The sequence below is a fragment of the Amborella trichopoda genome, chromosome 12 (genome assembly GCF_054954075.1).
Source record: "Amborella trichopoda isolate Santa Cruz 75 chromosome 12, AtrichopodaSantaCruz75HAP2 v2.0, whole genome shotgun sequence".
In the NCBI taxonomy this organism is placed as follows: Eukaryota; Viridiplantae; Streptophyta; class Magnoliopsida; order Amborellales; family Amborellaceae; genus Amborella; species Amborella trichopoda.
Window position 1 is genome coordinate 30150392 of NC_142347.1, and position 13171 is coordinate 30163562.

Below are 13171 nucleotides of genomic sequence, written 5' to 3' on the forward strand. Positions count from 1 at the left end.
TATATAAAGAGGGCGATGGGCGTCAGGTTGGCTGCCTAGGGGCAGTCTGACGGGTTTTGAATCCTTGCACCTTTTAGGAAGGAAACATATTATCTTATGAAATAAGCAGCTGGTGTTCCAAAACACGCCAGGCGGTGCGTAGGCAGCAGGGTCGTTGGTTCCTATCCACCCAGCACCTCGGTGGACCCCTAGGTGGCTGCCTAGAACTTGGACGGCCCAGGTGGAATAAAAAGGATAGGAGGTGCCTGATCCAACTATTTTAGGTCCAAATTTTGTGTAAAAACGAAAGAATGCTTATTGAGGTGAGGTCCGAAGTATTTGAGATTGGGACAATTAGTTAATAATACATTAAGAAAAATAGGAAAATATAGTCCAACATTCAAAATATTCAAAGTCAGTCATCAACTCATCATCAGGAAAAGGACCGAAATAACACATAGTCCATTGTCCACATACACTCCATGACTCTACTCCATAGTCCATTGTCTACATACCCAAAGTTTCACTCTTTTGATGTTTATCTCTCTCTTAAATGTCACAAATGGGGTTTAGGTTGCATAAGAACCTAACCATCGCCCCCTTCCGCCCCACCCCCACCCCCACCCCCACCCCCACCGCCACCCCCGGCTTCACCCCCCATTCCCCCTCTCGATTGCCCCCTTAATTTAGAAAGAAAAAGATGAAAATGGCCCTCCTCAAGAGGCATTTTTGCCCCTAGGCAGGCGCCTAGGGGTGCCACCCCCTTGGCCCACCTAGGTGGCTGCCTTGGGGCTTGACGGGCTGCTTTTTTAATTATTGTAAGCAGCATAACTCTTAACATTTTCATATCATGGTTACAAGAAATATATTAATAATATTTTAACGTCATGATTTTTATGTGCTAAAATTGATGGCTATCATTTCTCTTTAGAATTTGCAAATTTGGTTTTGTAAAAGCTTAAGCTTGTGTAAATTTTTTTGAAATTGATTCCCAAAAATACTACGTCAGTTCTTTCTTGTCCGTTTCTTATTCTTTTGATATTGTGCTTTGATTTCACTAGATTGGTATGCTCATTAGATTATTATGTTGATGCAGGTGGCATTCCAAAAGGGATTTTGTGTTCTCTAGGCAGTGGTTTCATTGCCAGGATGGCTCTTACAGTGAGCCCCTTTCGCCAAAATCTTCTGAATTTGCTTATCTACTTCATGCATTCTTGTTTTCAAGTAAAATCTTCAGTGGCATTGTTTAGCAAAATATTTATGGGGCAATTGAAGCCTATCTTCTATTTTAAGATATAACTTAAATTATATGATGGGGAGTCTTGAAATCTTAATCTTCAATCAGACCGCAACTTCCAAGCCTCCTCTCCCCAAATTCACAGTACTCTCTCGACGTCATCCCTTGAGCTTCATGTATTAGCCAGCCTCTCTCCACTTTCCTTTCGCTCGAGTACAGACGTCACTACAATCCGTGTTGGTAAAGGTTTGATCAACACTTGGATAACATCTGCTGCAGGAAGAAGACTTATCTTTTAGGACCAGCATTAGCCACGGGGTCACAAACCACCACTCACTTTCCTTAGTCCTTCCAACCTTCCCATCCTATTGCACAGCATCCTATGGTAAGGCATATTTATTTTGTATACAGCATACAGTGTACAAATGACTTCAGAGAGCCATTGTTGTGTACTCTAGTCCCTCAAAGGCTGTTTTTTCACTATTTACCTCCTAGCTGTCCTAGGGAATCTCTCTCATTTTGTGTTGTAGAGCTCCCTACTCGTGGATAGCCACTTCACTTTCCACCACTCTCTCTTTATCCCACCTCTCTCTCTCTCTCTCTCTTCCTCCCTCGCCCCCTCCCCCCCTCCCTCACTTTTCTCTCCACCTTTTCTCTTATTATCATCTGTATTCCCTCATCCCTCTCTGCTTTCTCTCTATTTTCTAACTCAGGGGATATGGTCCTTTCCTTTGTTCTAGCTTTATTTGTACACTTTTGAGCACCCGGAATGCGGGATACCACCACCACGCCTCGTGGTTTTTGTTAAGCATAAACTCTACTTCAATATATAGTCACCTTTTCTTCAAGAAAAATAACTATAAAATCATAAACTGGCCAATAAATGGCTAGCTTGGATGCTTCTATACAGTTACTGGAAGCACCAAGAAAGTGTTTCTGTCGGTAACAATTTACATTATTTTTACAAAATTATATATGCCTAAAGAGGATCTTGGTACATCTTTATGACATACATAATCATTGCCATTGTCTTCAAATTGCTAGACACTGTCTCGAAAATTTTAAGTACCCACCCACCTCCTTTTGTCCCAGATTTACTTCCGCCATGATCTTTTACAGAAGGTGGGCCATAGGAATAGCCACTTTTTGATTGATGTTTGCCATTAGAAGAAAGGTTAGTGCGCCGCCTCTTCCTTGTTCTAGTATATTTCTGTATTCCCAATGGAATAAAGCCAGTTTTCTGCTTGTCCATGAATTACGTGAACATTCTGTTGAAGTTGAGATGCATTTATAGTGATTGACCCTGTGGAGTTGTAATAGTTATCTGGATTTCATTAAACTGGGAATATCCTGTATATGCTGGTGCTAATATTCCTACTTATTCGTGTTGGTGTTTGCAGTTATTTTACAGTCTCCAGTTGTGCATAAGAAGCAGCCTCCAAAATCTGGCTACCGACGTACAAAACTTAATCGTGAGGACCAATTCAACTCTTTTCAAAATTAAAATAGGAATCAGAATGTCTTCATTTAGAAATTTCCCTAGTTTTCATTCATTATTTCTTTTAACATTTTCTGCCATTATAACTTAAGGATTTTAGAATGATCGATGAACAGAAAAGAAGGCTCGGTGGATTTTAAGATAAAACATGATTATTGCTATGGTGTTGTGCATTTTCTGTCTTTCTTGGAATTGGTTCAATTCAGTTGCGGCAATGAAGCCTTATGGAGGCATCACCATAACCATATAAATGTCTGCAGAGAAAGTTTTTCTTGATGATATCATTGGATAAGATCTAAATTTTGTTTTTGTGTTGGTGTAGCATCTATTTGGGAGATTAGAAGGTTAGACCCATCAACTACCAAAAATGCAAGATGTATTGTGACACAAATGATGGAGATACACTCCAGTGGTTGGGGAAGTTGGAAGAAGCATCACTTTTCAAAATTCGAGAAAACCATTCCTTATGCTCTATTGTGTCAGGTAGCAGGTTGTATGAGTAACTTGTTTGTTTCTCCTTTATCATTCTACCTTTTAATGTAACTCCTCTATTGGTTCCATTCTGTTGACTTGGAATATCCACTTATGCTTTTAGTGTTTGTTGGTAGAGTGAAAAGAATAAAGTTGACATTTTTTGTATTCTGAAATATCTCTTGTTGTCAGAAGATTGGTTGAACTAGATGGTAAAAGCAAAATAGATCTGCTAGTTATGAGTGAAAATGAGCTCTAAATATTTTCTGTTTGATTTTTTCTCTTTAGAAAACTAATATAAGTATTCACCGTTTAACAGTTTCAAAAAAAACTAATACAAGTATTGGGAAAGATAATCTGAAATACAATCCACCCAAGTCCAGTAATAGTTTTTCATAATTTATTTTGCATGATATGTGATCTGATGTATGTTAACTAAGATTAAAAAAAAAAAAAGGTTGTTGGGATGCATGATGATGGTGTGTTTGACTTGCAAAGGGGTTGGACCCGTGCCAACAAGTAAGCCTTGAACTAACCTTAGAAGCAATGTTCTTCTCCAAGAATTGTGACCCACTGCCAAATGTGGCCATATCCTTGTGAGGACTTCCCTACTAAAATGTTTTCTCCCTTAATGTTCCCCCCAAAACTTTTAATCTTGCTCCCCAAAGAATGTGGCATTTAATGAACTGAGAGGAGCAATATGTGAAGGTGATAGTTTCTAAGGACCAGTGGTGGGATGGTGCACCTTTTATGAAATGGCTTCAACAATTGTAAATCAAGTAACATTTCAAAAAAAAGAACAAGCGTAAATCAAGTTCAGTGGTTCCTTGGGTTAGGAAGTGTTGGTTTAAGTATTCTAGTTCGAGATACCTCAAAATAGAGCCTAAACCTTTCCAATTAAAGTGGTAATAAACTGCATTAAAATCAAAGAATATAAATGAGTAGTAGAGTATTTACTAAAAATTAGTTTATCTATTTTGCTATTTTTGAAGACCTTTTTTCCTTTTACATATTAAATTTTAGGTTGTGGTCCTTTTTCTTTCTTGAAAGAAGAAAGGTGTGCACAGATGGGAGTTTTTCCTGATGAAGGAACTTCTTTTCCTTTTTCCCTTCTCATGAAGTGCAATTTCCTTGTTCTTGACCAGCTTCTCACTTCTTCAGAAGAAAGGGGCTGCAAAGATTAAGGGCTGGTCAGATGTGATGACTGATTAGAGAGAGGATTCAAAGGTAAGGCAAGGGTTCATGAGAAAGGGGAGAAATGAGAGGGATGATAAGAGGGAAGTTGAAGTTCGAGCGGCAGAAAGATGAAAAATGGAAATAAATCTCGATAGTTGAGGTGGAACAATCTTTTAGGATAGCTAATTAAGTTACTGCACCTTATAGTTGTATGAGTTGTGGAGATTGTCATTCTATGTAGCATTCTGGATGTGTCATTCAAACACATGATCCAAAACAAGTTACTAAGCATCATTAGGATCTTCACCATCAGCTTTTGCATCCAGAACCATGGTTAATGATTGAGTGGGCTGATTTTGTCTAGGTTGTACATCCTGTACAACATATCTATATAATTACATATAGCATTTAAATAGTTAAATGTTAAAAAAAAAATATGGGTAAGTTTGCTTTCTTGGTCTCTTGTTTCAATTTGAACGGTTGATACCATCATCCAGATTCACTTGGAAGTATTGTTTTTTGATTTCAAAACACTTTACAGGATTGCTATGCATCTGTATCATCTTTATCATAATCTAAACTCTTGCATTCTACAGGTCTAAGAGAATACTTTGGAGCCAACCCTACTCTTGCAAATGACTCTCCAACAGTTGTTCGGAAAACTTTCTCCGATACATCTGATATAAGTGTTGATTTTGAGGATGCTGAGTCCAAAGATGAATTTTATGATGCAATTTCTGCTGACGTATTACTTGAAAACGAAGATAGCGATGATGATGATGATGATGATGATGATGAAGTAGATATAACCAAGGTATTTCCTTTGTTTTTATTTTCCTTTGCAACTTCTATGGACCACTAGTATGATATAATGGTAGTTACATTTGGCCCTTTGTGGTGGGATTCTCTATTGGGATAGATTAGAGTAGAGACATTTCAAGGCATCTTGCAAAATATTTATACATATATTTGTCTCAAAGAAATCATATTGTATCTCCAATTGACTGGTCTGTGGTTTTCATCAGGAGGGAAAAATAAAGTTGAAGAATGTTTCATGGGCCCTTACAAGCTTGGCTTTGAAGAGCAAAGCAGGTTCCTCTCACATACTTTGGTTGGAATTGCATTTGGTTTCTTAATCTCTATCAAACTCATTACGTGGAAAATGCTTGCTTCAAAATTTTGATCTTTCACAGTACAGAGTATGAAGGTATTATACTGCACTGCAAAACAGGTGGTCTATTGACAAGCAGTTCACGACATAGTTTAAAGATCAGACTTGTCTTGAGACTTGACATAGTCTATGGCTAAGTCAACTCAATGCGACTTAGCTGAGTAACCCCATACAATAATCAGACTCAGTGGAGTCTTATAAGACTCGGCCAAGACTCAATTTCCTTAGTGAATTGACTCAGGGCAAACGAATTGTTCGCGCGCATGTTACTAATCCCTTTAATTGTTGGGCTTTGTGGCCTTTAAAGGTAGTGAGAGCATGTAAATAAAATTGTTTGTAGTGTTTTTGCACTTCAGTGATAGGATACTGTGATGACTGACCTAAGGCTTGGCAGTCTATGGCCCTGGTCATGTCTAAAACCCTTTTTCCTAAGCATAAGGCCTTACCGTTGAGGGTTTATAGAGGGCCATTCGTTGTTGTGGTCAAAGAGATGCCGAGGGGCGTTGTTTGTGGGCCACAAGAGTTGTGTGGTCTCCTGTGTGTGAAGATGACCTTGTGAGAGCGAGGGCCAAATCCTTAACAAACCTTTCGCACGGCATGTAGATATGATAGTTGCATTTTGGGAAGAAATTTTATAAAGGGGGACACATGTACATGTGCATATAGAATGCCTCCCTTAGCACTGCAATGATATGTGCATATAACTTGTTCTTAGAGGCAACCTGTAATCCACATATTGGAAATATGATTCCACTGTTTATTGGTCAGTTTTGACGGGCCTATTATGAACCCCAACACTTGAGTATGGGTCAGGGGTTCCACTAGGTAGGTTTGGGAAGACAATAGAGCATCATGGATCTTGGCATGGGTGGAGTGCCTTGAGATTCACTTGTTTTAGACCTATTAGATGCAAATCCACTTCTATTAAGTATTTTTGAGTATACTAAGGTTTTTAAGGACTTCAAAAATATCAATTTCAACTAAAATTGTGTTTCTGTTATTTTTGGATGTTTTTTAGAATTTTAATATTGTTTCTAAATGCATAAAACTCCTTAAAGGGTATTTCTAGAATTTTATTTACACTGGGGTTTTGTAGAAAATTTTTTATATTAGGTGTCCCCCTTTTTTTGGTTGTGGTGGGGGAGGGGGAGGGGGTAAGGGCCCAGCCTGCCACACATGTGGGGACCACTTGGGCCAAATGCCCCACATAAAGACGTTGTTGATTTATTATGAAAATATTGTATTAATTGAGAAAATCTGAAAATATTTTGGTAGAGATTTTCCTATAAACTTATTTTCTTAGTGAAAATTATTTATTTGATATTTTCTTCTGGAAAGTTTTCCATGTGTCGGGGGACACTTTTTTACATTTGTGTCGCCCAAGGAATAAAGCATCCATTCTAAAGATGGATGCCAATAGGTGGTCCATCTAAAATCAGTTGATACTAACGGTCTAAATGTTTTCTTCACAAAACTATTATTTTTAGTTTTTAATATTTATTTATTTTGTCATATTCATGATCACCATGTTGGAGATTATATGTCGTTAAATTGACCAATTTTAGTTGTTTGAATTCCTAATTATCCAATCCCTTTGTGAGAGAAAAGTAATTCAAGATTATTCTAGATCGTCAAGAAGATAAGTTTAATAAAGATAGAAGTGGATAATGGGTCAAATCTCAGAGGGTAAACTTCCTAATATTCTCTTTAGATCATGATGGTTGATGTTAGAGATGAATGGCTCAGATTGATTCTCTCTGACCTCACAAATTGCCTAATTAATTTTATATTATGTTAAATCCTATTCTGGCTGGGACTACCTTGGGGCCTAAAGGCCTATATAAGGTGGGGTTTACTCCCCCTTCAAAAATAGATAGAGCTCTCCCATCTCTCTCTCTCTCTCTCTCTCTCTCTCTCTCTCTCTCTCTCTCTATTCTCCACCACGCCCCTCTCTGGGTGGAACACACCTTCCCAGAGAGGTAAACGACACAATCTTGGTTCTAAGGGCGGTGCCATCTTAGCATTCCCCGCGTGAAAAAGGTTCTTTGTGAAATTCTAATTGTGACCATAGCTCTCATCCCCATATGTTTCAGATAAGGGTCTCCTAGACGTGCTTCCTAGGTTCAAATTAGAGGATTTAGCTAGATATAGGATTTCAAATGCACCATTGCTTAGGTGATCGGGTGTGGAATGTGCTAAGCCCTAAAGGGGTAACCCTAGGCAATAGTCAGCAAGTCTTCCCTCAATTATTTAATCTTATTTTTTGTTGTTCTTGTCTTATTTTACTTCCTAAAGCTATTAGTTTGTAATTCAGTTTCAATAAGTTTTATTTTTTGGGCGTTTAGCTTCAAATTATACTTAAGTTAGGACCTTTTGGTCAAAAGTTAATTGTATGGACAAATATTTTTCAAAACAATAATTTTCCAATATAAATAATAAGGACATGGATGGGTTGGAGAGTTATTCATGTATTCCTCTTTAAGAAAAGAAAGACTTTGTCTTGTAAAAGAATCCTAAAACTTGAGCCCTAGGTGAGAGGAAGCCTTAGGGTTTCTCCAAAATTGCTTGTGTCAAGGAGCTTGCTGATTTTTCTATGTTTCATCAAGTTCTTACATCAAGAAAAATCATATGAAATAGCCTCAAAAAACACTATAAAAAGACACTCAAACTATTTTTTGCTCTTCTTGTTCTTCTTAGAAGCCCTCTTAGGTTTTCATCCTCCTTGTGGCTATTTGTTATGCTTAGATCTCTATCATCCACAGACGGATGGCCAGACTGCAGTGGTAAACCGTACTCTTGGCAATCTTTTGAGAAATATTGTAAAGGAAATTAAGAAACAGTGGAACCTAGCTCTGCTTCAAGCTGAGTTTGCCTATAATATTGTTTGCAATAGATCTTCTAGTAAAAGTCCTTTTGAGGGGGTATATGGAAAAAACCCTACTCATTCACTTGACTTGGTTCCTGTCTCGGCCAATGAAGAGGTTCATGCTGTAGTTGAGGACTTGATTGAACAAATGAAAGGAGTGCATGAACAAGTGCGTGCTACTCTAGAAGCCAATACAACCAAATACAAGGAAGCAACGGACAAGCATGGCCTTTCAAGGAGTTTAATGTGGGAGACTGGGTAATGGTGTATCTTAGGAAGGAACAACATCCAATGGGAAAATACAGCAAGCTGAATGATTGCAAGGCAGGACCATTCAAGATTTTGAAGAAGATGGGCAACAATGCTTAAAAGGCCGTTTTGCCTTCGGACATGGAGACTTTGAACATCTTCAACTTTGCTGATCTATTAGAGTCTCATGATGTGGAGGTGCATGAAGATGAAGATGTGAACTCGAGGGGGAGTTCACCTCAACCTAGGGAGAATGATGGAGATCTAAGCACAAGAAGTAGCCATGAGTATCTTCTTTTGGAGCGATAGATTCCTCCTAATTTTTTCTCATAAATGGAGGATGAAAACCCTACGAGGACTTCTGAGAAGAACAAGAACAACAAAAAATAGTTTGGGTGTTTTTATTTCTAGTTTTTTTGGGATTTTTTTTATTATTTATTTATTTATTTCATTGCTAGACCAGTTAGGGACTTTCTAGATAAGTCAATTAAAATTAGGGAGTTTATACTGAAGTTAGGACCTTTTGGTCAAACGTTAATTGTATGGATAAATATTGTCCAAAACAATAATTTTTCAATATAAATAAGGGCATAGAGGGGTTGTAGACTCATTCATGTATTCCTCTTTAAGAAAAGGAAGACTTTGTCTTGTAAAACAAGTCTAAGGCTTGAGCCTTAGGTGGGAGAAAGCCTTAGGGTTTCTCCAAAATTGCTTGTGTCAAGGTGCTTCTGTTTTAAGGTTTCTCCAAAATTGCTTATGTCAAGGTGCTTCTGTTTTATTTTTCTATGTTTCTTCGAGTTCTCCTACATCACCTATCCAGAAAAGAATTAGTGGGGAAGAGGCCGTGATAGATGAACTTTTCTTAGTTAGATAAAACAATGTTAGGGAACTAGTCACACTCCTCATGATAGAATACCTACATGTTGTAAATGGATCTATGAGAAGAAACTAAATGCAGAGGGGAATTGGGAAAATACAAAGCCATATTATCTGCAAAGAGGTTCACTCAAAAAGAGATAATTCACTATGTTGAGACTTTTTCCCCTGTAGCTAAATTCCCTCCATTCGGACCTTGATAGCCATAGCAGCCTAGTTCAACTTTGAACTCCACCAGATGGATATAAAGACAGCCATTCTAAATGGGGAGTTAGAAGAAGAAATTTATATGAAAGAACTAGAAGGCTTCGTAGAAAAGGGAAAAGAAAATTGTGTGTGAACTTAAGGAATCCCTATATGGCCTAAAACAAGCGTCTAGGCAATGGAATATAAAGTTTCAAGAGACCTTGTCAAAAGCTGGCTTTGTGCCTAACCAGGAGCGTTATTGTATCTATGTCAAGTTCTGTGGGAATGATGTTGTGTTCATCTCTATGTATGTGGATGACATGTTAATTGCCAGTAGTTCAATGACTCTTGTTTTGAAAACAAAAGCTTTCCTATCACGACATTTTGACACGTGGGATCTTGGAGGGGCTTCGTATATTTTGGGAATCAGGATCAATAGAAGAGAGAGAACTATTCAGTTACCACATGAAACATATTGCAAGAAAATATTGTAAAGATTCGAGATGAATAATTGTAGTCCCATATTGAATCCCATTAATAAGAAGACCAAGTTAAGCCTAACCATGTGTCCTACAATTATAGAGGAAAAAGAAGCCATGCAGAGAATTCCATATAGAAGTGCAGTTGGGTCGCTAATGTATGCCATGCTGGGGAAGAGATCGAACTCATCATTTGCGATGAGCGTGATTAGTAGGTTTCATAGTAATCCATGCATGGAGCATTGGAAGGTATTAAAAGAGTTCTTCGATATTTGAAGGGAACTGTTAATCTCGTGCTCACATGTGGAGTAGGCTCGGTTACTCAGATGCAAGGATATTCACATGCTGACTACCAGGGCAACCCAGATGAAATGAAATCCACATCCAGGTATATCTTCACACTTGCCAGTTTAGCTATTTCTTGGTGCTTGAGGAAACAGGACATGGTTGCACTCTCGACTATGGAGTCAGAGTATGTGGCTTGTCTCGCTGCAAAAGAAGATGTCTGGTTGAAGTTCTTGAATCAGCTCAGATTCGAACATGTAAAATGCCCATGTGTAAGGATCTTCTGCGACAATAAGGCAGCGATTTGTGTGGCTAGAGTGCATGTAAACAAAATTATTTATAGTGTTTTGTGCACTTCAGTAGGAGTGTATTGTGGTTGACTGAATTAACGTTTCGCGGTCCATGGCCCGGTTCATGTCAAAAGCCCTTTCTCGTGGGCATAAGTCATTACTATTGAGGGTATATAGAGTGTCATCCCTTGTTGCGGTTGGAGAGATGCCGAAGGACATTGTTTGTAGGCTAGGACAGTGTGGTCTCCTGTATCCAGAGGTAGGTCTGTGAGAGTGGGGCCAAATCCTAAACAAACTTCCACGCAGGACATACATATAATGCCCGCATTTCGGGAAGCAACTCTATACAAAGGGCTAGTTGTACATGTTCATAGAGAAGCCCCCAACACTATAATGATATGTGTGTCTGACTTTCTTTAGGGGGGGAACTCTATTCCACATACTAGGACTATGATTCCACAATTTATTGGTCCTTTTTTTTTAGCCAATCAGAAGCCTTTGCACTTGACTGCGGGTCATTGGTCTCATTGGGTTGGCTTGAAAAGGCAGTAGAGCATCATGGATCTTGGCAGGGGTGGAGTGCCTTGACATTCACTTGTTTTTGACCTATTAGGTACCAATCCACTTCTATTATGTATTTCTGAGTGTTTTAATTCTTTTAAGGACTTCAGAAATATCAATTTTAACTAAAATTGTGTTTCTGCGATTTTTGGATATTTTTTGAATTTGAAATTGTTTCTAAATGCATAAAAACCCCTAAAGTATTTTTGGAATTTTATTTATACAGGGGTAGTTTAGAAAATTCATTTTATTAGGTGGGACCCACATGGGAGGGGTAAAGAACCCAGCCTCCCACATGTGTGGGCCCCACATAGGCCACATCCCATATAAGGATGTTGTTAATTTATTTTGAAAATATTATGTTTATTGAGAAAATATCTTATGAAAATATTTTGGTGATATTTTGGTACAAATTTTAATTATTTTAATTCCTAATTATTCCTTTATGAGAGAAAAGGAATTCAAGATTATTCTAGATCATTCTAGATTGTCAAGAAGATAAGTTTGATTGGTCACATGTCTAGTTAAAGATACTAGTGGATTATGGGTCAAATCTCAAGGTAAAGTTTTTGAACATTCACTCTAGATTATGATGGCTGATCTTAGAGATGAATGAATGAGAGTGATCTTCTCTCTCACTTCATAGTTTACTTAATTTTAGATTATGGTGAATCCTAATATGACTGGGAGCCCAATATAGGAGGGGTATTCTCCCCCTTCAAAAATAGACACCTATCTCTCTCTCTTTCTCTCTCTCTCTCCACACCCCTCTCTAGCCTTCTTCTCTCTCTTCTCTCTCTCCTCTACCTAGGTGGCACACCGTCCGTAATAAGTGTTAGGGTGGCATGCACCTGTTGGGGTTATGTGGCCATTTAAAGGTCTTATGAGAGCATGTACTAAAATTATTTAAAATGAAATGTTGGCTTCAGTAGGAGCGTTGTCCACATTGAACTGTGAGGCATTATTAATGTCAGGACTCACCTGAGATTTGATTGGCCATGGCTCAATGTGATGTCTAAAACCCGTGACCCTGAGCATTTGTGCACAATCGATAAGGGTTTCGATGTCGAGTTATCCCTTGATGAGGTCGGAGTTGTGCCGAAGGCGGTTGGCCAAGGACTAGATGTGATCCTTGTATGTGATGGTTGGCCAGAGAGGACAAGGGTCAAAATCCTCATCATTACCTTCACACGACATGTATAGTATATAGTCGTCTGGGAAGCAGCCTTTTGGATGAGGGTGTGTGGTGTACATATGTCCAAGAATTGACTCCCTACAACACTGGACTGTGTTGAAAGAATCTATATGTATCATGCTAGAATGGGGCTTGGACTTTTCGTCAGGGAGGGGCCCGTAATCCATAGACTAGGTTTGTGTCTCACTCATTTATTGGCTGACTTTGATTGTCCAAACATGAACTCTTGCGAAAGGGTGTGGGTCATAGGAACTATTGGGTTAGTTTGAGAAGGTGTAGCGAGATGTAGATTTCTAGAAAGGATGGAGTCGTTATATTCCTAATTTTTTGGATCCAATTCCCATCAAATTTTCTTACGTATGTTCAATTATATTTTAATTATATTTTAGATAATTAAAATGAATTTTTAGACCTCTTTAGATATTTTATTTTATTAAAAGAATTTAAATAAGGAAAAATCAATTTTATGGATTTATTTAATTCAGAGAGGAAAATAAAATATTTAATGGATTTATAAAATTTTCCTATTACCATTCAAAAATATTTTTTAGGGTGTGGGGACCCATTGGGACTTTGCACTTATCACATGTAATCCCACTAGTGGGGGTGTGGGGCCCACCTGGCTCTCCATGTGTAGGGCACCCCACTCCCT

General features: G+C 38.3%; 1 protein-coding gene across 13 annotated transcripts in view; it reads left to right on the forward strand.

Moving 5' to 3' along the window:
* Nucleotides 1–13171, forward strand: part of LOC18438527 (ENHANCED DISEASE RESISTANCE protein (DUF1336)) — a 112309-nt gene that overhangs the window by 58922 nt on the left and 40216 nt on the right. For 5 of the 13 annotated variants that reach the window (XR_016046037.1, XM_088853986.1, XM_006848710.4 and 2 more), the window contains 5 exons: nucleotides 1076–1140; nucleotides 2617–2688; nucleotides 3037–3204; nucleotides 4958–5175; nucleotides 5387–5453. Coding sequence is in view for 10 of the 13 variants with exons in the window: in XM_088853986.1 (XP_088710112.1) it covers nucleotides 1076–1140; nucleotides 2617–2688; nucleotides 3037–3204; nucleotides 4958–5175; nucleotides 5387–5453 (590 nt within the window). In the remaining 3 variants the exon portion in view is untranslated. Of the gene's footprint in view, nucleotides 1–1075; nucleotides 1141–2308; nucleotides 2391–2616; nucleotides 2689–3036; nucleotides 3205–4957; nucleotides 5176–5386; nucleotides 5454–13171 lie in introns of those variants that run through there. The other 8 variants (XR_016046039.1, XR_016046038.1, XM_088853988.1 and 5 more) reach the window with 5 other exon arrangements.